Raw genomic sequence first — 21,013 nt, 5'->3', positions numbered from 1 at the left:
TTCCCACGGTGGTCCTCAGCCCGCCAGCAAATCCCAGGCCTCCCACCCCTCTGCACCCGCTGGTCCCGGCGAGGCGCTGCCCACTCCCGGGCGCCGGGGCGCTCGCTCCCCTCGCCCACCCCGGAGGGGGAAGAACCCCGCCACGGTCACCCAGCTCCGCCGAGGTTCTTAGAAGCCTCGGAGGAGGGGACGTCTCACCGCCCGCTCCCAACGCCGGGCGTGCCCTTCGGCTCTCGGTGGCCCGGCCCCGCCCCTCCACGGGGAAACATCCCAAAAAAGGTCAGAAAAGAAAATTCGGAGTCAAGTTGGCCCATTGGGGAAGACCGCCGAGTCCGCTGGGAGACGTGGGGAGGAGGGCGGGCGCCGGGGAAAGAGAGAGCGGCGAAAGTGGGGGGAGCAGACAGAGCCCGGAGGGGGCGGGAGCGCCGGGTCCCGGGTGGGAGTGGGGGTGGGGAGAGCACCCTGGCCAGCCGGGCTGCAGCCTCGTGGAAAATATGCGGGGCACGTGGGGGGCGGGGCGGGCGGGCGCGGAGAACCTGGCTCTGGGCACTGAGACTGGGAGAGGACAGACACTAGGTTGATAGATGCCAGGCCCGCCCTTGGGGGGGCAGCAGGCCTCCTGCCTCAGTTTCCCCAAGCACTCCAAGAGACTTCACCACCACCTTCATGTCTCGGTAGCGCAAACCCGGAGTCTGGGACCCGGGGTAAACTGAGGCACTCGAGGCGTGCAGGCGATCCGCCTCCTAAGAGACATTTAATCTGGGGGGATTTACAGGAAACTTCTAAATTAAGGGCAGCGGCTGCTGCTAGCTGAGGGGGGGCACGCGGTCCCTGCGCCCGGGCAGCTGCCGTGAGCTCACGCCCTGAAATAGCCCCGCGGGCCCCAGCCCCAGCTGCCACTGGGCCCGGCTGTCACTCAGAGGAAGCGCTGAGCCCCCGGCCCAAGGGTCCTAGCCCCTCTGCTGACCAAGGTTTTTTCAGCCTTTAATTTTCCTTCCGACGGCTGGCGGGGGAAGAGGGGAGGCGGGGCCAGGACCCGAGGGGGCGGACCGGAGGGGTGGGCGCAAAGAGCAGCCGCGCCCCGCGACCGGGCAGTGCTTCTGCCCCTACAAGGTTTGGGACTCGGTGGGGGAGGGTCCCGGCCCCCGGCTCCGCCCGGTCCCTCCCCGCCTTTTAGGCGCCCGCGCTCCTGGGACATCCCAGTCCCTCTCGGTCCTCCTGATCTGTCCCCTCCCTGTGCATCCAGGGCTCGCAGACAGCCGAGTCTACCCAAGTCTTCACAGCCCGCCCGTCGGCCCACCCCCCACTGCAGCCATGGACGCCATCAAGAAGAAGATGCAGATGCTGAAACTGGACAAGGAGAATGCCATCGACCGCGCGGAGCAGGCCGAAGCCGACAAGAAGCAAGCTGAGGACCGATGCAAGCAGGTGGGGTCCAGTGTACCCCCTCCCCCTCTCTCCCCCAGCCTTGGGTCTGCTCTCCAAGGCCTTCCTATCAATGTGGGGGCTGGGCCTTCCCCGGACCTTCCTGAGCTCAGCCCTAACTGGAACTTTCACCCCACCCACCATAGCCTGAGGGGTCCCCAGTTACCGCCCCTGTCATCCCAAAGCTGCAATGGGTCCTTGCCTCTTGAGGTTTATACTTTCTCCTCCCAGGGCCTCCTGCGGACTGGACTGTCTCTCCTTCACCCTTCTTCTCCCCCAGCAATCTCCAAGTATCTCCTAGAAACACACACACACACACACACACACACACACACACACACACATACACATCCTTCCCAGGCCTGGCCTTCCTTGCCTCCAGGGCCTGACCCAGACCTGGATGATCAAGTCTCGCTCTTCCACAGCTGGAGGAAGAGCAGCAGGCCCTCCAGAAGAAGCTGAAAGGGACAGAGGATGAGGTGGAAAAGTATTCCGAGTCTGTGAAGGATGCCCAGGAGAAACTGGAGCAGGCCGAGAAGAAGGCCACCGACGTGAGTGTGGGTTTGGGGAGGTTTAGCGGCCCTGGGACACTGGCGAGGAGCCCTAGGCATGAGCTCGAAGGGAGAAGCGGACCTCGGTCTCTAGCACCAGAACAGACATGGTTTACTCTGTGTAACACCAGCCAGGGGCAGGTTTACACAAGTAACTCTGGGTAAATCAAAACCACCTACTACTTCCCCCCGGGACTCAGCCCTGTAATTCCCTTTGGGTCCAGCCCTTAGAATGCACAGTGATTGAATGGTGAGTCACTGTGGGGGGGGAGGTGAGAATTTACCATCCCTCCCCCTTGATTAATCCTCCTTCTGAGAACCAAGAGGAGGAGACGGCAGCCACATTTGGTGTGTGTGAGGGTTGGGATTGAATGTGGGGAGCTAGCGGGCAGGAGAGGGAGAGTGTTCCAAAGATGGGGCTCTGGTTTGAATTCCAGCACTAGGGGGCCCTTAGGAAGTCCCTGCCCCTGACCTTCTGGCACCAGCTGCTGCCCTGGAGCCCGGCTCAGGTTCTGATGGCTCCTCATTTACCCTCATTAAGCTGTCAACCTCAGGCCAGGCTACAGGGCAGAGGCACAGGGCCACAACTGCCAAAGCAGCCACCTTGGCAGGCTCCGCTTACCCTGAGGTTTCCCTGTCTGTCCCCAACCAGACTCTCTACTTCCTCCATTCCCCACGCACGCATGCACGCACGTCTTCAGTCAGGATGATCATAGCACTACAACGGCACTTTGACCCTTGCCTGCCTCAGTTTCTTGTTTTAAGTTTGGGGTGAGTCTGTAAGCAGGGCCCGGGGGTGAGTAGCACAGCCCTGGCCTGAGCACCTGAGATGGGGTTGGCGTTGCTCATTCTCCACTTCTCCAGCCCCCCAGAGCTGGGCTTCTTTGACCTCTACTCTCCAGCTTTGGTTGTCGACCAGCTCTGGCACTTGGGAGGGAACTGACCTGCAGCTGCTAGCAAAATTGACCCTGGGCATCTGATACTCTATAAATAACCAAGGCTCAGTGCAGCTGGAGGCAAGACTGGAAACCCAAGGAGCTTGATGGGGGGTGTGGGGGGGTGGGCAGGGACAGTTGGGGAAGCAGGCAGCCCTGCCAGTAGTCAATAGGAAATGTGGCCCGATTTTATAGCGTCCCCTTGAACACAGCAGTTAACTTACGTGGTGCCTCGATCTCTCTTCTCTCCTGTTTCCCATTTCGCCGATGGGGGGCTATTGTAGTGACTGTCCTGTAGTGGGAGAGCCCCGAGCATCCACAGCTTAGAAGAACAGACATGACAGATGTCAGCCCTGGGTTGACCCCAGGACTTCTCAAACCTGGCAGTCACGTGTTGCCCTACCACCCCTCTGGAGTAAGCCCTCAGTGCCCCCCAGAGACATTCTCCCCTGCCCTGTCTCCAGAGTGTTTCCACATTGAGTCACTGGGCCCTGCGCCCATGATGGACTCTTGTTCTAGGTGGCCAAACTCCAGGTATGGAAGGCACCTGGAGGACAAGCTGGAGACCACGTTCTATATATGGCGATGTTTCCCGTGCCCTGCAGCGTTGTCCAGGGCCTGCCTTCCGTGCCAGCCTCGCCCAGCGGAGCGCTGCCCCCCAGCTCTTCCCCTCCACTAGTCCGGGCCTTTCTTCTTTTCGGTCTTAAATCTCAACAGGGGTCTCTGTTTTTGTCTTGGAGAATGAGAAGGGGCCCTCTAACCTTTATGAAGGGAGGACTCTGAGCAGGCCATGTTTTCGGAACGGTATCTATAGAGTGTCACTATTTCCCATAGTGATAATTAGAACCAACTGGGAACTTAGAAAAAAAAAAAAGCCGGGAGGGGCTGGAGAGATGGCTCAGTGGTTAAGAGCACTGGCTGCTCTTCCAGAGGTCCTGGGTCCAGTTCCCGATGCCTCACAACCACATGGGCACTAGGCACACATGCAGTGCACATACATGCGGGCAAAACACCGATACATATAAAATAAAATAAAAAACAAAACAAAACTTTTTTTTAAGGCACAAGACTCCCAAGTCCCTTGGAGGGCTCAGTTCAGTGAATCTTAGCGTGGAGTTGAAAACCTGATTAGTTTTATGAACCTCACAGCTGGTCTAGTTGATTCATAGGGGATTATCTCAGAAGCGTCCAAAGAAGGAGCTGTGATTGTTAGCTCCGATTTATGGAGGAGGAAACTGAGGCCTAGAGAGGCCAAATGTGCTGCCCAAGGTCATGGAACAAGCGTGGAGTAGCTGAGCCACGGCTCCAAGACGGCCGCCTGACTCGGCGCCAGCGCACTAAACACCACATTGCTGTTATCATCTTCCTTTACAGGCCGGCTCGCCCCACCCTACCTCTCTTTTCTCAGGGTAGCCTGGGTTTCCGTGGATCTGCTCCAGAACCTCTGAGGTTCTGCTTCCATATTCAGAGTCTGAGCATCATCACTTGCATTCCCTCCTCCCACCCCACTGTCCCCTTGGCAGGGAGCCCCTCCTAGCTCCTTGCAGGCCTGGCTCGTCTCTCGGGAGTCCTGGCTGAGAGTCTGCCTGGTGGCTGCTGACGTCACGGAACTTGATTCTGTGATTGGCTGCTTTTTAGCAGCGGCAAAGTCTGGTTGTACTGAGTCTTCTCAGCGCCCCCTTACCTGAGCCAGGCTATGCTTTGTAGGAACCACAGCTGCCTCAGACTTAGGTGTCCGCATTTGGAGTGGTCTCCAGGGGATTATAGGAACCGACCCTCTAATTGCTAACCAGGCATAGTGCGGAAAGAGGCAGCACCTGGGGAGAACGGAGCTTGTTGGGTGTGTGTGTGTGTGTGTGTGTGTGTGCAGGTTTTCACCTAAGAGAGGATTGTTTAGATGGGGGCAAATACATTGAACACACAGAAACCAGAAAGCTAAGATTCAGGAGAGGCGTCGTGCTGTCCTTGGAGCTTAGCTGATCCTCACTAAGGTGTACAAAGCCTTTTGACCTCTGCCCTCTGACCCACAGGCTGAAGCAGATGTGGCCTCCCTGAACCGCCGCATTCAGCTAGTAGAGGAGGAGTTGGATCGGGCGCAGGAGCGCCTGGCCACAGCCTTGCAAAAGCTGGAGGAGGCAGAGAAAGCGGCTGATGAGAGCGAGAGGTGGGGACCAGCCGGGGCCCGGAGGGAGGCAGGTCAGGGGCTGCAGGGGGAGGGCCTGTCTCTGCTGGCACCGACCCCACATGCACCTCTCTCCCGCTTCTCAGAGGAATGAAGGTCATTGAGAACCGGGCCATGAAGGATGAGGAGAAGATGGAGCTGCAGGAGATGCAGCTGAAGGAGGCCAAGCACATCGCTGAGGACTCAGACCGCAAATACGAGGAGGTGATGGCCTCGCCCCTCTTCACTCCCACCCACGGTCCCCAGAGACCCAGTCGGTCACTGCTCACCCACTTCTCTCTCCCACTTCCCCTCAGGTGGCCAGGAAGCTGGTGATCCTGGAAGGAGAGCTGGAGCGCTCAGAAGAGAGAGCGGAGGTGGCTGAGAGGTAAGGCTGCCCTGGGGGTGCGAAGGGAACAGTAGAGGAGCCGAGGCTCTGTCTGGGGCACTGTGCACACTGGTCAGGTAGCTCCCCAGGCCAGAGGCCACAGGGACAAGCCTTGCCCTCTGATCTATGCCTGCTGCCCCCAGCCGAGCCAGGCAGCTGGAGGAGGAGCTTCGAACCATGGACCAGGCCCTCAAGTCGCTGATAGCCTCCGAGGAGGAGGTAGTAACCTCTCTGGGCCTTTCTAGGCAATGGCAGCTTTTCCCACCTCGCGTCTGTCCTCAGCTCAGCGTCTCCGGCTGCTGCCTCTCTCCCGCAGCAGGAATCCGGGGCTGGGGGTGGGGTTGTGGCTTCCAGGCTCACTGCTCTCACCCTCACCTCTCTCTGCTCTTCTCTTTTCTCCTCCCCCCTTCCCACCCACCCCCCACTGGGCCACCCCCACTGTCCCACCTCCCTGTGCCTTCACCCTCCACCCTGGCACACACCCCTGCAGTAAATGTGGGGACCTAGAGGAGGAGCTGAAAATTGTTACCAACAACTTGAAATCCCTGGAGGCCCAAGCGGACAAGGTAGAGGGGGCGGGGCAGTGAGGACGGGGCTGTGCAGGGAGGGCGTAGGGAGGGCGGACTAGCTGCTTCGAGAAGATCAGCAGGAGCTCGCTGGAGGATTCCGGATGAAGGAAGCAGCAGCTTGCTGACAGCATGTGTGTGTCTCTTAAAGTATTCCACCAAAGAGGACAAGTACGAAGAAGAGATCAAACTTCTGGAGGAGAAGCTGAAGGAGGTGAGATTGCCCGTGGCAGGAAACTGAGTGTTTGAGACCAGAAAAGAAGGATGAGGGGGCTGGAGAGATGGCTCAGTGGTTAAGAGCACAGACTGTTCTTCCAAAGGTCCTGAGTTCAATTCCCAGCAACCACGTGGTGGCTCACAACCATCTGTAGTGATATCTGGTGCCCTCTTCGGGCCTGCAGGGACACATGCAGACAGAACACTGTATACACAATAAATAAATATTTAAAAAAAAAAAAAAAAGGGTGAATTGGGGAGGCTCTCTGGGAAGGCTTCTTTCTTGGCCATGCCTCCCATCCTTTCTCTTTTTTCCAGGCCGAGACCCGAGCAGAGTTTGCTGAAAGATCTGTGGCAAAGTTGGAGAAGACCATTGATGACCTGGAAGGTAAAAAGGATGGATACTCCTCCACACCCATCCCGATCAGCCTGTCCCTGATCTCACTGTTAAATGAGCTGGATTACCCGGGGCTCTGCAGACTCTGGTGGGCCATGTCCATAGTCCAAGGAATTAGGACAGTCCACTCCACTGCTTCTCAAGTTTAGAATGAATGAAGAGTTATAAACAGATTGCTGGGGCTGGAGAGCCGGCTCAGTGGTTAAGAGAACTGGCTGCTCTTCCAGAGGACCCGGGCTTGAGTCCCAGCACCTACACGGTGGCTCACGAGCTTCTGTAACTCCAGTTCTGGTCTCTTCTGGCCTCTGTTGGCATGCACATAGTACACAGACATGCAAGCAAGATACCTATACATGTGAAAAAAAAAATATTTTTTTGAGGCAGGGTTTCTCTATGGAGCCCTGGCTGTCCTGAAACTCTGTAGATCAGGCTGGCCTCAAACTCAGAGATCCACCTGCCTCTGCCTCCTGAGGCTGGGATTAAAGGCGTGCACCACTGCTGCCCAGCACATTTTTCAAATCTAAAAATAGAAAACATATTCCTGGGCTTGGAAAGTGGCTTGGTGAGTAAAGCACCGCCCCACAACGTGAGGACGTGAATTCTGATACCCAGAACGCATGGAAAAGCTAGACACGGTGTCTGTAGCTCCGGCGCTCCTAACACTATAGCATAGGAAAGGGGGCGTGGAGACAGGAGGATGGCTAGAAGCTCTACTGGCCTGGCATTTGAAGTGATGATAAGACTCGTCTCAAACAAGGTAGAAGATAAGGACCAACATCAAAGTTGATCTCTGACCTCCACACAGACACCATAGGATACACATACCCACAAACACACACACACACACACACACACACACACACACACACACACACACACACACACATCATTACATATCCACACCATTTTAAAAATTGGATTCCTGAGGGCTGAAGTGGCAGAGCACATGGGAGGCCCTGGTTTAATGGAAATAAATGAATGAGTAAATAAATAAATAAGAAGAAAAAAGAAAAACAGATTCTAGATCCTACTCCAAATGATCTCTTTCCCTGGACAGGATCTTTTTTTTTTTTTTCCCTGAGACAGGGTTTCTTTGTGTAGCCCTGGCTGTCCTGGAACTCACTCTGTAGACCAGGCTGGCCTCAAACTCACAGAGATCCGCCTGCCTCTGCCTCCCAAGTGCTGGGATTAAAGGCATGGGCCACCACCGCACGGCCCTGGGCAGGATCTTACTCTGTAGACCAGGCTGGCAAATCTGGCTCCACAATGCTAGTATTACAGGCTTGGGCCACCAGCTCCTTAATGCTGATGCCGTTATTGTCCAAGGACAAAAAAAAAAAAATCATCTTATTGCATTGTAAGGACGCCCCACCCCCTTGTGCGGGGATGGAACCTCCAGCCTTGTATGTTTTAGACCAGTGCTCTACCACAGACCTGCCTGCAGCCCCGAGATTTCTTTACGGAATCCAGAGCTATCTGATCGTTGGTTTTATTCAGTGCTAGGAATTGAACCTAGGGCCTTATAAATGTCAGGCAAGTTCTTTGCCACTGAGCTATACCCCAGCCACTATGTGATCAAATATCAGGATTTACGCAATACTGTTAATGGAAGATACTACTTTGAGCTACACTTGGCAAAACCGGAAATCCAGGTATTGGCTGGTCTGTGGCTACTGCGCGTATCAGCGGAGGTCGCCTTTCTCTTTTATTCTGACAACCTTTTCCTTTCATTAGCCCTCATGCCTCCTTTCCCAGTCTTCTCAGGCAAGCAGGACCGTTTATCTCCACCTTCAGGACTTTAGACTTTCCTGGTCAGCACGCTTCCTTTCTGTCTTAAGCATGCATGCCTGCCTGCTCAGAGCACCAGAGCACCGCCCACAGGCTCCTGGGAGATGCTGCAGCGGGGAGTGAGAAGTTGGGGTGCAGAGGACCAAGAGAAGCCAGGGGAGAGAAAGGGGAAGAGGAAGCCCTGACTGCCATCCTCCGGCCTCTCTCTTCTATCCATCTCTCTGATTCTGTTTTCCATTTCATCATCTTCTCTCCCTTCTCTCCTTCTGCCCTCCTGTCCTCCTCCACCTCCTCCCCCCTCCCATGCTCTGCCCTCCCTCCCCCATGCTCCTCCCTCCCGCCCTCGCCCTCTTCGGACTCCCCAGACGAAGTCTACGCACAGAAGATGAAGTACAAGGCCATCAGCGAGGAGCTGGACAACGCACTCAATGACATCACCTCCCTCTGAGTCCATGCTGCTGTGGCCTTCGCAGACCCTCTTCTCTTCTCTCTTTCCGTTCTCTCCCGGGGGCGGGGCAGCCAGGAGGAGCACAAATGGGCAACATGCGTAGCCAGGCCCCGGGCAGCGGAGGGAGCCCCTGTCACTCCAGCCCCCCCACTCTGGCACTGGCTCTATCCTGCTCTCTATCCACCATCCACTGACCTCCCACCTCCGCTACTACTACTTAATAAACTCTGAACTTGGTCTCCACGCTGTCTTCCTGCCCTCTCCCCCCCCCCCAGCTCTTCATCACTGTCAGACGCACTGATTTACTCCTGAGACCCTGGCTTTTACCCACGTCCCCAGTCTTGTGACCCTCGGCCCTCCCACGGAACACTGTGGCCCTCACAGCTCCTTCTGCATGACACTCCCAGCCTGTCACTTTCTGATAATCAATGCACGTGACACATGGGGGTCTCTCGAGCACCACCTCCCCTCTCGTCTGCCGCCCATCACTGACCTTGGAGCACTGAACTGGGATTCCAGAATCTGATGGAATGGCTGGGAGGGAAGCAGCGGGGTGGTGAGGCACAGGGCAGGGGTCGGAAGCTCAGGAAAGGTCTGGCGTGAAGTCGGAAAGGTATTGGATCTCAGCAAGAGGGGCTTTCACGGCAGCCGCAGGTCTGTTTTCTGTCCCAGTTCTGTCTGTCTGACCCTCCCTTTCCTGGCTGAACCTGTGTCTTCCCTTCCGTTTCCAACTTTCCTAAACCTAAAGGAAGACAACCCCGTTTACAACACAGGCCTCCTCACGCCACGGACACTACCCCAGCCACGGCCTGGTGTAGGATTTGGGTCTGTCAGTCGGCCCGTTTGCCCAGCCACAGGCCCCAGGTCCACAAGTGTCTCCTACCATGTTTGTGTGTGCCGCCTCTCCATGTCCTTGGCTCCCTCCCTCCCTGTCCTTGGCTCCCTCATGTTCCTCCCTCCCTCCCTCCCTCCCTCCCTCCCGCTTCCCCTCCCCCACCTCACCTGTTGCTTCCCCTCACAGAGACTTTGGCTAGTGCCAAGGAAGAGAACGTGGAGATTCACCAGACCTTGGACCAGACCCTTCTGGAACTCAACAACCTGTGAGGGCTGGCCCTGCCGCCTACCAGACTATACAGTTGCCTCCTCAGGCCAATAAACTGATGTTCCTGGCATGCCAGGGCCTGGAGTCTTCTTTTGATTGTAGTGCTGGGAAGACCCCTGAATGAGCGGGGCCTGGCCCCCGTCCCTGCAGCGGGGTCCCCTTTTTAATGGGAGCTCTGAGCTGTGGGTGCTGGACTCAGCAAACAACTGTTTCCTAGTGGTTAGGAAACTGTCCTGGCCTCCAGGCCTCACAGGGCAAAGCCACCATCCACGGCACAACTCTGTCTCAACAGTCACTGGGCAGACATTCTAGAGGCGAATCTGCCAGAAAGGACAGTTTCCTCGACAGGGTGAAAGCGCAAAGGCTCACTGGGTGCGAACTGAAGTTTAGAGGGTGTGGCCACGCCAGCCTCCTCCTGACTCCAGACTGCTCTGTGCTCTTGCCCCAACAAGATCCATATGCTAATCCCAAGAAATGCCACGCTAGCCAGAAAGAGGCTCTGTGTGGCTGAGCAAAGAATCTGAAATGGAGGGGCTCATCTTGGGTTAGCGGGTCAGGCTCAGAGGGTCAGGAAAAAGCCGAGCATGATGGTGCGGGCCTGTAGTCCCAGCGCTCGGGAGACTGAGGCTAGGACAGTCCTGAGACAGCCTGGGCTACAGAGTAAGACTGTCTGGAAGGGAAGCGGAAAGGCTATTGTGGGGGTGGGGATAAGGTGAAAGGCAGCAGGTGCAGGTGTGACAGCGGGAATGAGTCAGTCGGGGTACTGTGGGAAGGGGCCGTGAGCCAGGAGTGCAGGGGGCAGCTAGAGTCTGGAAGTGGGCGTGTCCCCCTCGAGAAACTCAGGAAGAACACAGCCCACTCACACCTGGACTAGCACATAAAGTTCATCTTGGACATCCCTGCCTCGGGACCTGTAAGAGTGTCACCTCTGAGCTCGTGGGAGTTGTCCCCCCCCCAGCCATAGGAAATTAATAGAACATCCTTTGATTCACGGACAAAAGCCGTTTATACGTGTTTTACTAGAAATATTTATTTTAAAAATAATCGAGATGAGCCAGGCATGATGGTGCATGCCTGTCATGCCAGCACTCAAGAGGCTGAGACAGGGGTAGAGAGTTCAGGGACTAGATGCTTATTCAGTGGTACAGCACTTGCCTAGCTGGAACAAGATCCTGGGTTCAAACTCCATTACCACACACACTCAGTTCCAGGCCAGCCTGGGCTATATAGTAAGATCAAGGGGTGTATAGCTCCGTGGTAGAGCATTTGACTGCATAGTGAGAGCAAGAATATCATGCCAGGCGGTGGTGGCACATGCCTGTAATCCCAGCACTCAGAGGCAGAGGCCTTCAGGTCTCTCTGTTCAAGGCCAGCCTGGCCTACAGAGCGAGTTCCAGGACAGCCAGCCAGAGCTACACAGAGAAACTCTGTCTCAAGAAAGAGAAGAAAAAAAAAAGCAAGAACTGAGTCCAATCCTGCCTTTTCACTATAAGATCCCATGACAGTACTTTAAGGAAAAGAAGAAAAGTTAAGATGAGAAAGATTCCTTGGTGGTTAAAAGAAGCTGTATAAGGGGCAGATGGGCGGGACAGGACAGGGTTCCCAGCATCCTCCAGCTGGCTGCTTCTTAGGCTCCAGTTTCTGTCATTTCTGCTGGGCTGTAGCTGGCTCCGTCTTTGGTCTCACTTCTGTACCTATAGATCAGGGAACTAGAGTCAGAAACCCGGCCCTGAATGAGCTCATCTGCAGTCCCGGAATATACCAAATTCCGGCTTATACCAAAAAGGCTGTGCCAAGGGAGGGGCCGTGGATACCTGTGCTGCCTCCACAGCTGTATGAGGAGGGCCACGCAGGTGGCAGCAAAGAGGATGCCAAACACCAAGGCCAGGATGTCACCTAGGGGAAAGGAGGGGCCGCCTCAGGGAGTGCCGTGGGTTTCCCTCCAAGCTGGCTTCCTGTACTCCTGACCCTTTCCCCCGAGTGAGTGCTCAGGCAGTCCCCAGGGCTTCCGTCTCCAGAACAGGCCAGCTGGAGGATGGAGGGGGACGGGGGACAGCAAGAACCATGCAGACAGGCACCATTTTCCCTCTAGCAGCTAGGCGAGAGGGATGCTGGGGGAGGGGCATCACAGAAGATTTCTGGAGCTCCATTCTGATAAACTAAACCAGAGAAACAAGGAGGCTGAGGTGGCGGCTGGGGAGAGGGTCCCCCACCTGACCTATCGTATTGGTTTGGGGACATTTATTATCCTAGCTCCTGGGCTGAATGATTTACTAAAGGGTGTCCCCCTCAGCATCAGGAACAAGAGGGACCCTGACTCACCAGCAGCAAGGCAGGAATTCATGGGGACTGGAGAGAAAAAGAGACAAGGGAACCATGAGTACCTGTGACAGGCTGTGGCACCAATGAAGGCGCAGGAAGGGGGGGGGGCCCATGGCTAAGGGATGGGGCGGCGGCGTGGCCTATCAGACATCTGCGCACCTGGCTCCGGGCTGCTGTCCACTCCGGCGGCGGGGAAAGAGGCCTCGATCACTCGCCCATTCAAAGGCTGTGCGGCTCGGAAATTCAGTTGTAGCCGAGAATCATGAGGTCCCCACAGGGAAACAAAGAGAGTATGGAGCTGGGGGAGGGAGGGTCAATAGGTAGCACAAGACAAAAAGAAGCAAGGGGTCCCCAAACCTCTATCCCCTTGGCCCATCCTCTTCTCCTCCCGCATGCCCATTTTCCAACGTTTCCGCGTCGACCCACACCCCACACTCACCTGCTTAGCGCTCAGCTTCACTGTCTGGTTGAACACCGTCCAGATGACCCCCTGGCTGCAGGGGGGTGTGGTCAGAGAGCCCTCGTATCGGTAGTAACGGCTGAGGTCCGAGGGCAGCAGAGCAGATACATCCAGACCTGGGATCTCAATCTTCGCGCCTGTGGATAGGGTCGGGGTTGAGGTCTCTCGCCTGGATCCCGTCGCCCGGAAGCTCCCAGCACAAGCATACTGTCACTGCTTCTCACTGTGTGTGGTTAATCCAAAGGGAAGGAAAGGGCTTTGGGCAGTTAGAGGGGCCTTGCACTGCGGAGCCATTCAAAGGTTGTGCGGCTCGGAAATTCAGTTGTAGCCGAGAATCATGAGGTCCCCACAGTCCCAAGAAGAGAGTTCACGAGCCCTCCTTTCGTTCTTCTGAGTACACTACCGTATCAGGCAGGGCAGCTGACTTAAGCCCAGATTGGAATAAAAGGAGGGAATGGAGCTGGAATGTAGTTCAGTGGTAGAGGCCCTGTATTCTGTCTAGTGAGCACACCCCCACATGCAAACACACATAGAATAACTTGTAAATATATTTAATATTTGTAACTATAAAAAACAGACAGTCGGGCGGTGGTGGCGCACGCCTTTAATCCCAGCACTCGGGAGGCAGAGGCAGGCGGATCTTTGTGAGTTCGAGGCCAGCCTGGGCTACAGAATGAGTTCCAGGAAATTCGCAAAGCTACACAGAGAAATCCTGTCTCGAAAAACCAAAACCAAACCAAAACAAAACAAAAAAACAGACACAAAAGCTCTGTGAGTTTCAGTTTATCAAAAACCTAAAAGTCTAGTAAAGTGAGATTTAAAAGAATAATTCAGTCACTGAGAAGGGAACTAGATTCCAGCTAACGTGGGTTTTCAATGCTGGACCTAGGGCCGCATACATGCCCTCGATCTGCTGCCAAGCTATATCCCTAGCTTTTTTTTTTTTTTTTTTTTTGAGACATGGTCTCATGTAGCACAGGCTGGCTTCCAACTTGGAATGTAGCCAAGCACTGGTTCCATCAGCGTGCGCTACCATGCCCTGCTCTAAAACATTTATAAATAGAAAATATTGGTGTTTATAAATGGTAGACAGTTCTCAAAAACAGTTTAGCTTTCCATACTCAATCATATGTTTTAAACATTTTTTTTCTCTCTACTTTGATTTTATTTTGTTTGTTTTTGAGACAGGGTCTTACTATGTAGTTCTGATTGGCCTGGAACTCACTATGTAGACCAGGTTGGCCTTGAACTTAAGACACATGCCACCATGGCCAGCCTCAACTTTGCTTTTTTGTTTAATTTTATTTCCTGTTTCCTCATTCCCCCTGTCTCTCAACAGTTATTACCAAGCTCAGAGCGGCTCACCCCAACTCCTCCCATACCCCCATTCTCAGATGTGCAGTTCCTAAGGACGCCCCAAACTGACCTTCCTCTGAAATTTCTTCCAGATGGGACAGCAACTGTTCATAGGCACTGTTCTCTTCTGGGCTCTCCTGCAGGGTGGGCGTGGGACGCAATGCAAGGCAGACTGAGACCTGTTTCTAGGACTACAGGTGGAGGCCCGAACACGGGATAGGGCCCGGCAGTCTTTCCCCACTCCCCGCCTCTAAGAATGCTGGGGGAATATAAAAATCTCATTATTCAAATTCTATCACTCTTGCTTTACAAATGAATTAGCCTGGTGTGCTGGATTTCAATGGCAAACTGAAGGAGGAGGAGAAAATTTACTAGATGCTTGGCCCCTCGGTGATCTGGGCTATTTCCGAATACACTCCACGGTCTCCAAAGGAAACCATAATACACATTGAACTGTGTTACCTCTGCATTCACCCTGATAATTCACGAGTCTGACTCTGGGAGTGTGGTCCTGCATGCTACACCTGAGGCACTTCGTGCTGGGAACCTCACACTAGTGAGTGACTTCCTGGCTTCCTCCTACCATGGCTAAGTGCATTCTTGATCGCTACAGGTGCAAAGAGGTCACTGAATGCTGCATTTCATGGTGGGGAGATGATGGATCACAGAAGTGGCAGAGAGGTGACTCCTCCCCAGGCCCAGTGTGTTGCCTGTGGCATTCCCTGAATGGTCCACACTCTGTCTCTGCTCATCGTGTTCTCTCTCTGTGCACGGCATTCCTCCTTTTTCCCACCAGTGAAGGATGTAAGTTTCACCTCCTCTGTGACCACGATTTTTAGTGTTCTTCACTTATGACTGTCAAGTCAGCCTTTGCTCTGTCTGTGGGCTCCTTAAAGGAAGCCTTCCTGTAACCTGTTCCCTGGTCCCCTGCTGCTGCTGAATGAACAAAGGAGTGAATGGAGCTGACAGCTAATGGACCGGCTTGAGAGTGCTGGAATCAAGTCTCTGCTAACAAGATGCACTGAACCCATGGGACACAGTGTCAAGTGCAGTACCTGCAGAAAGGCAGCCAAAACAGCCAGGCCCCCCGGGCGACCCAAGGCTTCATGAAACTCTGAGAAAGCAGTACTGAGGTGAACCACGTGGATCTAGAAGAGTGTACAGGTCAGACTGAGGCCAGAGCCCTGAGCACACCCTCCTTGTCCCTCCTGGGACAGCCCGATGCCCACCTCAGCAGGGAAACGGTGGCCATTGACAGTGTGCTCTGAGCCGGGACGGTCTGAAGTCCCCCAGTGTAAATGCAACTGCAGGGCCCGGTATTCCTGCCCAGGTCCCAGTGCCATCTTCAGCCCCGGGGGCAGAGTCAGCTGTACTGCGTGGGGGGTGGCAAGGGAGCAAGGTCTACCCACCCGCGGGCACCGGCAGAACCCCCAGGCACAGCTTACTTGCCACACCCCCTCCGTAGGTCCCGCCCCAGACACCTCACCCGTGTGGCCGTTGTTGAACAGGCTGAGTTCCGGGAGAGGCTGGAGCTCATAGCCCAGTAGTTCCAGGGGTGGCAGGGCGCGGCAGAATGAGGTGAGCTCCAGGCGGATATCCACAGGGGACTGAAATCGGCCGGCACAGGCTGGGGACACCTGGGGCCAGAGTAGGGTGCCTGGGATGAGAGGGAAAAAGTGCAAGAAGTCTGATGATTGGGACAAGAACCGTTAGGATAAGTAGGGGGTGGAGTCAGGAAGCTTGGAGGCCGGAGTGAGGTGGGGGGAGATCAGAGACGTGAGTCCAGACTAGAGCTAGTATTGGAGATTGGGGACGGGGGGGGGGGGACACCGGGGGAGGAGGGACACGGCAGATCAATGGGGCTGGAGATCAGAGACGTGAGTCCAGACTAGAGCTAGTATTGGAGATTGGGGACGGGGGGGGGGGGGGGACGACGACGGGGGACACGGCAGATCAATGGGGCTGGACTCCCAGACTAGGTCTGTGTAGGAGGCAGCGTCTTACCTCTATAGCTCCAAAGACTGTGGCCACCCCCTGCATAAATAAGAAGAATTAATAAGCCCACTCTTACAGTCCAGTCACTTCCCAGTGCCCCAAATGAAAAAAGAGTCCCTCCGGCTCTGGTGGGGCCTCACAGCCCCGGATGTCTGACAAGAATGTGCAGGTAGCAGACGCAGGCTGGGTGCCAAGCATGGTGGCCTGCCACCAGCTGTGACTCGGACACTGGGGAAAGTTGGCAAATGCCAGGTCTGGAGAGTGACTTCAGTCTGCAGGTCCAAATCAGTAGATCGTCCGTCCTTTTCTCGGCTCATCTCACCTTCCCACTGTCTCTTCCCTGCCTCCAGCTTCTTCCCCAAAGTTCCTACCTTAGAGTCCAGTGTGGCGGTGCACGCCTGAAATCCCAGACCTCAGAGGTAGAGACGGGGGATGGCAGAAAATAGTTCAAGGCCAGCCCGATCTAACAAGAAGACCCCGCCTCACCCCTTGCCCGCCTCCCCAAGCAAACCAAAGTTCTCCACCTGTTGATTGCTTCTTCTTACGCTGCAATTGTAAATGAGTGACAGCTGTATGCTCTCTGGAGGCCCTCTCAGAACCCCATTCTCTCCTCATCATTCTCTCTCTCTCTCTCTCTCTCTCTCTCTCTCTCTCTCTCTCTCGCTCTCTCTCTCTCTCTCTCTCTCTCTCCCCCTCCCAACTATTCTCTCCTTTAGGGAGAAGGGCTACCTATTAGACTACAGTTTTCTTCCTTCACGCTCTGCTAGGGTTGGGGTGTGGGGAGGGGAGGCCTGAAACTACCTGAGCCCCGCTTTGGAAGCTGAAGCTGATGACCACTTACCTTTTCCGTCCTTGTGGGGACCTTGACTGTCCTCAGGAGGCTCAGCAGTGGGTAGATCCTCTAACTTCAGGGAATCCTCCTTTTGGGCTTCAGAATTACCTCCAGGTGGGTCCTCCCCACCAGGTGGATCCGCCTCTCCAGGTGCATCCTCTTGACTGGGCAGATCCTCCACGCCCAGAACATCCTCCCCAGATGAACTTTCTCCCAAGGAGGGCTCCCCCGGCATTCCGGACAGGCCCTGGGGATGAGCAGACGCTGGGAGCAGCAGCAGCAGCAGCAGGAGTGGTACAGTAGGAGCTGGGATTAGTAAAGGGGGCCAGGGGTTGGGGCCCAGGGCAGCCATGCGACTGACTGGGGTGTCCCAGGACGCGGTGTGTACGGGCTGTACGTGCATCGGAAACAGGAGCTGGGTGGGGGAGGAGCAAGCCTTGAGGGGAGCAGGCTGACTCAGAGAATGCCCTTTTGTAGAGATGGAGCCAAAGTCCCACAGGTCTGTCTGGCCCTGTGCCCCCTCCCCGATACCGAAGCCTGGACACAGGTCGGGTAAGAGGTAGGGTTGGGGTGATAGGCAAGTGTGTGTTCACAGGCACAAGGTTATCAGGATCACCAGCTCAGCTTGGAGCCCAAGGCACCACCTGGCACTGTATAGGTTCTCCGTGGCACCACCCAGCTTCTGCCCGGCAGTCTCTGCTAGGCCTGGCCTGCTTCCCAGCCCTGGCAGGGAAGGAAGGGGAAAGAAGGGAGCTGGGCCCCCGTGTAGTTGAGTTGAGGAGACAAGAAACCCGTGTATAAATCCTGCCCCAGTTGGGTCTCAGGTAAAGACACTTGGGGGAGCCTAGGGTTGAGTAGGTGGAGGGGCGCATGGGTAAGCAGGAGGCAAATTTGAGCATGAATGTTTGAGTGTATATGTATATGAGAGACTCTGATGGCTCCCCCATTGCCTGCCAAAGTATGACCATTTTCTTTTTCCAACTTACAGGTCTGCAAAACCTCACCCAAGAAACATTCAGTCTTGTCTCTTGCTTTTCCCCTTAATGTTCCTGTCAGATTATTTGTGTGTGTGTGTGTGTGTGTGTGTGTGTGTGTACACTTTTTTGCCTCCCCCCTCACTTCGTTCTTGTTTTTCAGTGCTGGAAACTAAATCCAGGGACATGTGTACCAGGCAAGTGCTCTTCCACTGACCCACACTCCCAGCCCTAAACTATTCTTTTTTTTTTTTTTTCCTCCAAACCGTTTATTGCCTTTTTGAATCGAAGTTTCAGTGCCCAGAAGGCCACTCCTGTTTGCGTTCTGTATTCATTTAATACCTGCAGCATGCTAGGCGGTGGACTAGGGATACGGAAATAAAAATGAAGAGTCCTTATCTGAGGAGTTCTCTCACTCCAGGGACATATTATCATAATTCTGCCTCAAGAAAGTATGGAAGTGGGCAAAATCTGATCCCACCTTTGAAGAAGGAGCTCCATGGGGAGGTGGGTGCTAATCACAGCAAGGAGAATCGCATTCTGGGCAAAGAAGAGACATGGGGTATTTTGAACAGACGCTGGCCAGATGGCTCAGTGGGTAAAGGCGCCAAGTCTGATGATCTGAGCTGGACCCCCAGAACTGACATGGTGGAAAGAGAGAACCATCTCCTACAGGTTATCCTCTGTCCCTCATGGGTGCCATGGTACGTGTGTATGTGCAAATACACAATAATAAGAGATCTAAAAAGAAATCCCTTGAAGGGAGCGACAGAATCCAGTTTTCATGTTAGGCCAGTTTGAAGTCTACCATGAGTATGGATTGGACCGGGAGACTGGGTATAAAGAATTGGGACAGAGTGAGAATGGATGTGAGGCTGTCCATTTAATGAACATTTACTGAGCCTCTTCCAATCTTCCAGATGCTGCTATTGTCCCTAAGCTTGCCACATAGAACAGAGGACAACTTTTAGTTCTGCAGCTCACATTCTCAGGAGATTCCCATGGCCTCAACAAATCACAAAAGAATAAGGCCATTTCATGCCCTATCTAAGATTATACCACAAACATTCAGCAGAGTGGTTGTATGGGTTAAAAGAATACCTTGAGATAGTTTTAATCCTGTAGCATATTGCCATATTCCCATGGCTCCAGGTAATTCTGTTATCCCTATCCCATGGCTCCAGGTAATTCTGCTATCCCAGATTCTCTTTGAGTACCTTCTAGATGATTCCTGATCTAGAGGGTAATACCTAGGACAGAAGGTCCAAGGAACCTCATCTGAGGGACTCAGGTTTAACTTTAGTTATTAATGTTTGTAAACCACCATGGTGCTAAATGTTTTCATTATCTTACATTTTCTTAATCCTTTCTGTTCTGACTCAGATCCCAACAACTTCTCTAGGAAGCTTTTCTTTTCTTTTTGGTTTTTTGAGACAGGATTTCTCTGTGTAGCCCTGACTGTCCTGGAACTTGCTCTGTAGACCAGGCTGTCCTGGAACTCACAGAGATCTACCTGCCTCTGCCTCCAGAATGTTGGGATTAAAGGCGTGCGCCACCATGCTTTTAATTTTTATTTTTAAGTGTGTGTGTGTGTGTGTGTCTGTGTGTGTGTGTGTGTGTGTGTGTGTGTGAGAGAGAGAGAGAGAGAGAGAGAGAGAGAGAGAGAGAGAGAAGATACCCACAGAAGCCAGAGATGTTGGATTCCTGTGTTCACATGGGTGTGGGCTTGTGTGTATTTGGATCTGGAGGCCAGCTTTGTGGAGTCAATTCTACCTTTACGTGGATTCCAGGGGTCAAACTCAGATTGTCTGCAGCCACATAGAGGACCGTACTGCAAGCTCGAGCTTGGGGGCTGCATGGATACTTTCTTCCAACATCAGTCTCATCTTTTATTCATTTTCCTTCTTTCTAAACATTCTGAACATTTCCGCCTTGTCAGGATTTCTGTGTACTTCCTGGCAGCTCCATGATCACATCTCTAGGTGTATCTCTGCCTTCATTTGTAGGCTGCCTCTCATGTTCAGGCTTGCAAGGCAAGTGCCTTTATCTGCTGAACCATCTTGCTAACCCAAGGAAACCTTTTTTTATTAAAATTTTTTTCATCTTACATACAAAACCACTGTTCCCGTCCCCCTTCTTCCATCCCCCTCCCATTCACTCCTCATGGGAGTAAGGTCAAGGAAACCTTTCTGTTTTCCCAGGCTGAGGACCGAACCCAGGGCCTTGCGCTTGCTAGGCAAGTGCTCTACCACTGAACTAAATCCTCAACCCCAAAGATACCTTTCTTAACCAACCCTCTGCCTCCAATCTGGAAGAGTTCAATGGTGCCTCTGAACTACCATTGTACTGTGCTTGACCTCATTAATAATCTTACTCACACTTTAATTCATATTACAACGATTTATGACACTTTTATCTGCTCTACTAGCCTGTGTTCCATGAGGGCAGGGTTCAAAATTTGAGTCATTTTTTTTATTCAACAACTATTATCAAGCATTTTCTCCTTGCAGAACACCTTGCCAGGTACTCTTATCTTAGGGGTTCAACTGCCCCCCCCTGAAAACAAAACCCTCCTTCTGCTGTTGTTTGGGACATGGTCTCATTATGTAGTCCAGGCTGGCTTAGAACTCTCTGTATCCTCAAAGCCCACATATTCTTCTAGCCTCAGCCTCTTATGTACTGAGATTACAGGTACATGTGACCGTGTTGGACATTAAATCAGTTTTATGATACTTCAAATTGTCTGCCTTGTCCGTCAGTCATATTGCACATCAAGATGTCTATGACTGAATAAAGCTCTCCTCCCCATGTCCGTAGAAAGTAGCCAAGGGTCCTAGGTTGCCTTTTGGATGGAGTTCAATGACAGAGTACTTGCCTACCATGCACAAGGCCGGTTGGCCTTTCTGAAGCTAAATTCAGCACTATCCACGACATTTTGACCCATCATGTACTCTGGCTAGTTGGTTGTTTTCAGAACCTTGCTTGGACTCTAGCATATGGAAGGATCATGGTAATATATGAATGGATGGGCTTGTTGAAGGCAGACTGTGGCGATAACTAGACTAGTCTGGGAGGGAGAGGCCTCGGGAGCATAGAT

General features: G+C 53.7%; 2 protein-coding genes across 5 annotated transcripts; one reads left to right on the top strand and one right to left on the bottom strand.

Annotated features, from left to right (window-relative positions):
- Positions 1–892: 892 nt before the first annotated feature.
- On the top strand, positions 893–10,047 carry Tpm2 (tropomyosin 2). Of its 4 annotated transcripts, XM_028883948.2 has the most exons (10): positions 893–971; positions 1,247–1,428; positions 1,851–1,976; positions 4,942–5,075; positions 5,180–5,297; positions 5,390–5,460; positions 5,604–5,679; positions 6,178–6,240; positions 6,561–6,630; positions 9,897–10,047. In XM_028883948.2, the coding sequence occupies exons 2-10, from the start codon at positions 1,315–1,317 to the stop codon at positions 9,977–9,979; spliced, it is 855 nt and encodes a 284-aa protein (XP_028739781.1). In that variant the 5' UTR covers positions 893–971; positions 1,247–1,314; the 3' UTR covers positions 9,980–10,047. The 4 variants fall into 4 exon arrangements, with proteins under 4 accessions (XP_028739781.1, XP_028739783.1, XP_028739784.1 ...); XM_028883950.2 differs by lacking the exons at positions 893–971; positions 5,604–5,679 and adding an exon at positions 5,951–6,026 and having other exon boundaries at positions 1,117–1,428; XM_028883951.2 differs by lacking the exons at positions 893–971; positions 5,604–5,679; positions 9,897–10,047 and adding exons at positions 5,951–6,026; positions 8,793–9,118 and having other exon boundaries at positions 1,117–1,428.
- A 1,330-nt stretch (positions 10,048–11,377) lies between these two features.
- On the bottom strand, positions 11,378–17,522 carry Ca9 (carbonic anhydrase 9). The gene is made up of 11 exons (XM_028884077.2): positions 16,952–17,522; positions 16,120–16,149; positions 15,602–15,772; positions 15,345–15,487; positions 15,171–15,263; positions 14,186–14,252; positions 12,739–12,896; positions 12,459–12,597; positions 12,300–12,326; positions 11,792–11,873; positions 11,378–11,671 (listed from the first exon to the last, which is right to left on the bottom strand). Exons 1-11 carry the CDS (start codon positions 17,343–17,345, stop codon positions 11,605–11,607), a joined length of 1,371 nt encoding a protein of 456 aa, XP_028739910.2. The 5' UTR covers positions 17,346–17,522; the 3' UTR covers positions 11,378–11,604.
- Between the last annotated feature and the right edge of the window lie 3,491 nt (positions 17,523–21,013).

Source organism: Peromyscus leucopus, chromosome 2 (genome assembly GCF_004664715.2).
Source record: "Peromyscus leucopus breed LL Stock chromosome 2, UCI_PerLeu_2.1, whole genome shotgun sequence".
In the NCBI taxonomy this organism is placed as follows: Eukaryota; Metazoa; Chordata; class Mammalia; order Rodentia; family Cricetidae; genus Peromyscus; species Peromyscus leucopus.
Note: the sequence above shows the minus strand (reverse complement) of the source record. Positions and strands in the feature narration are given on the sequence as shown.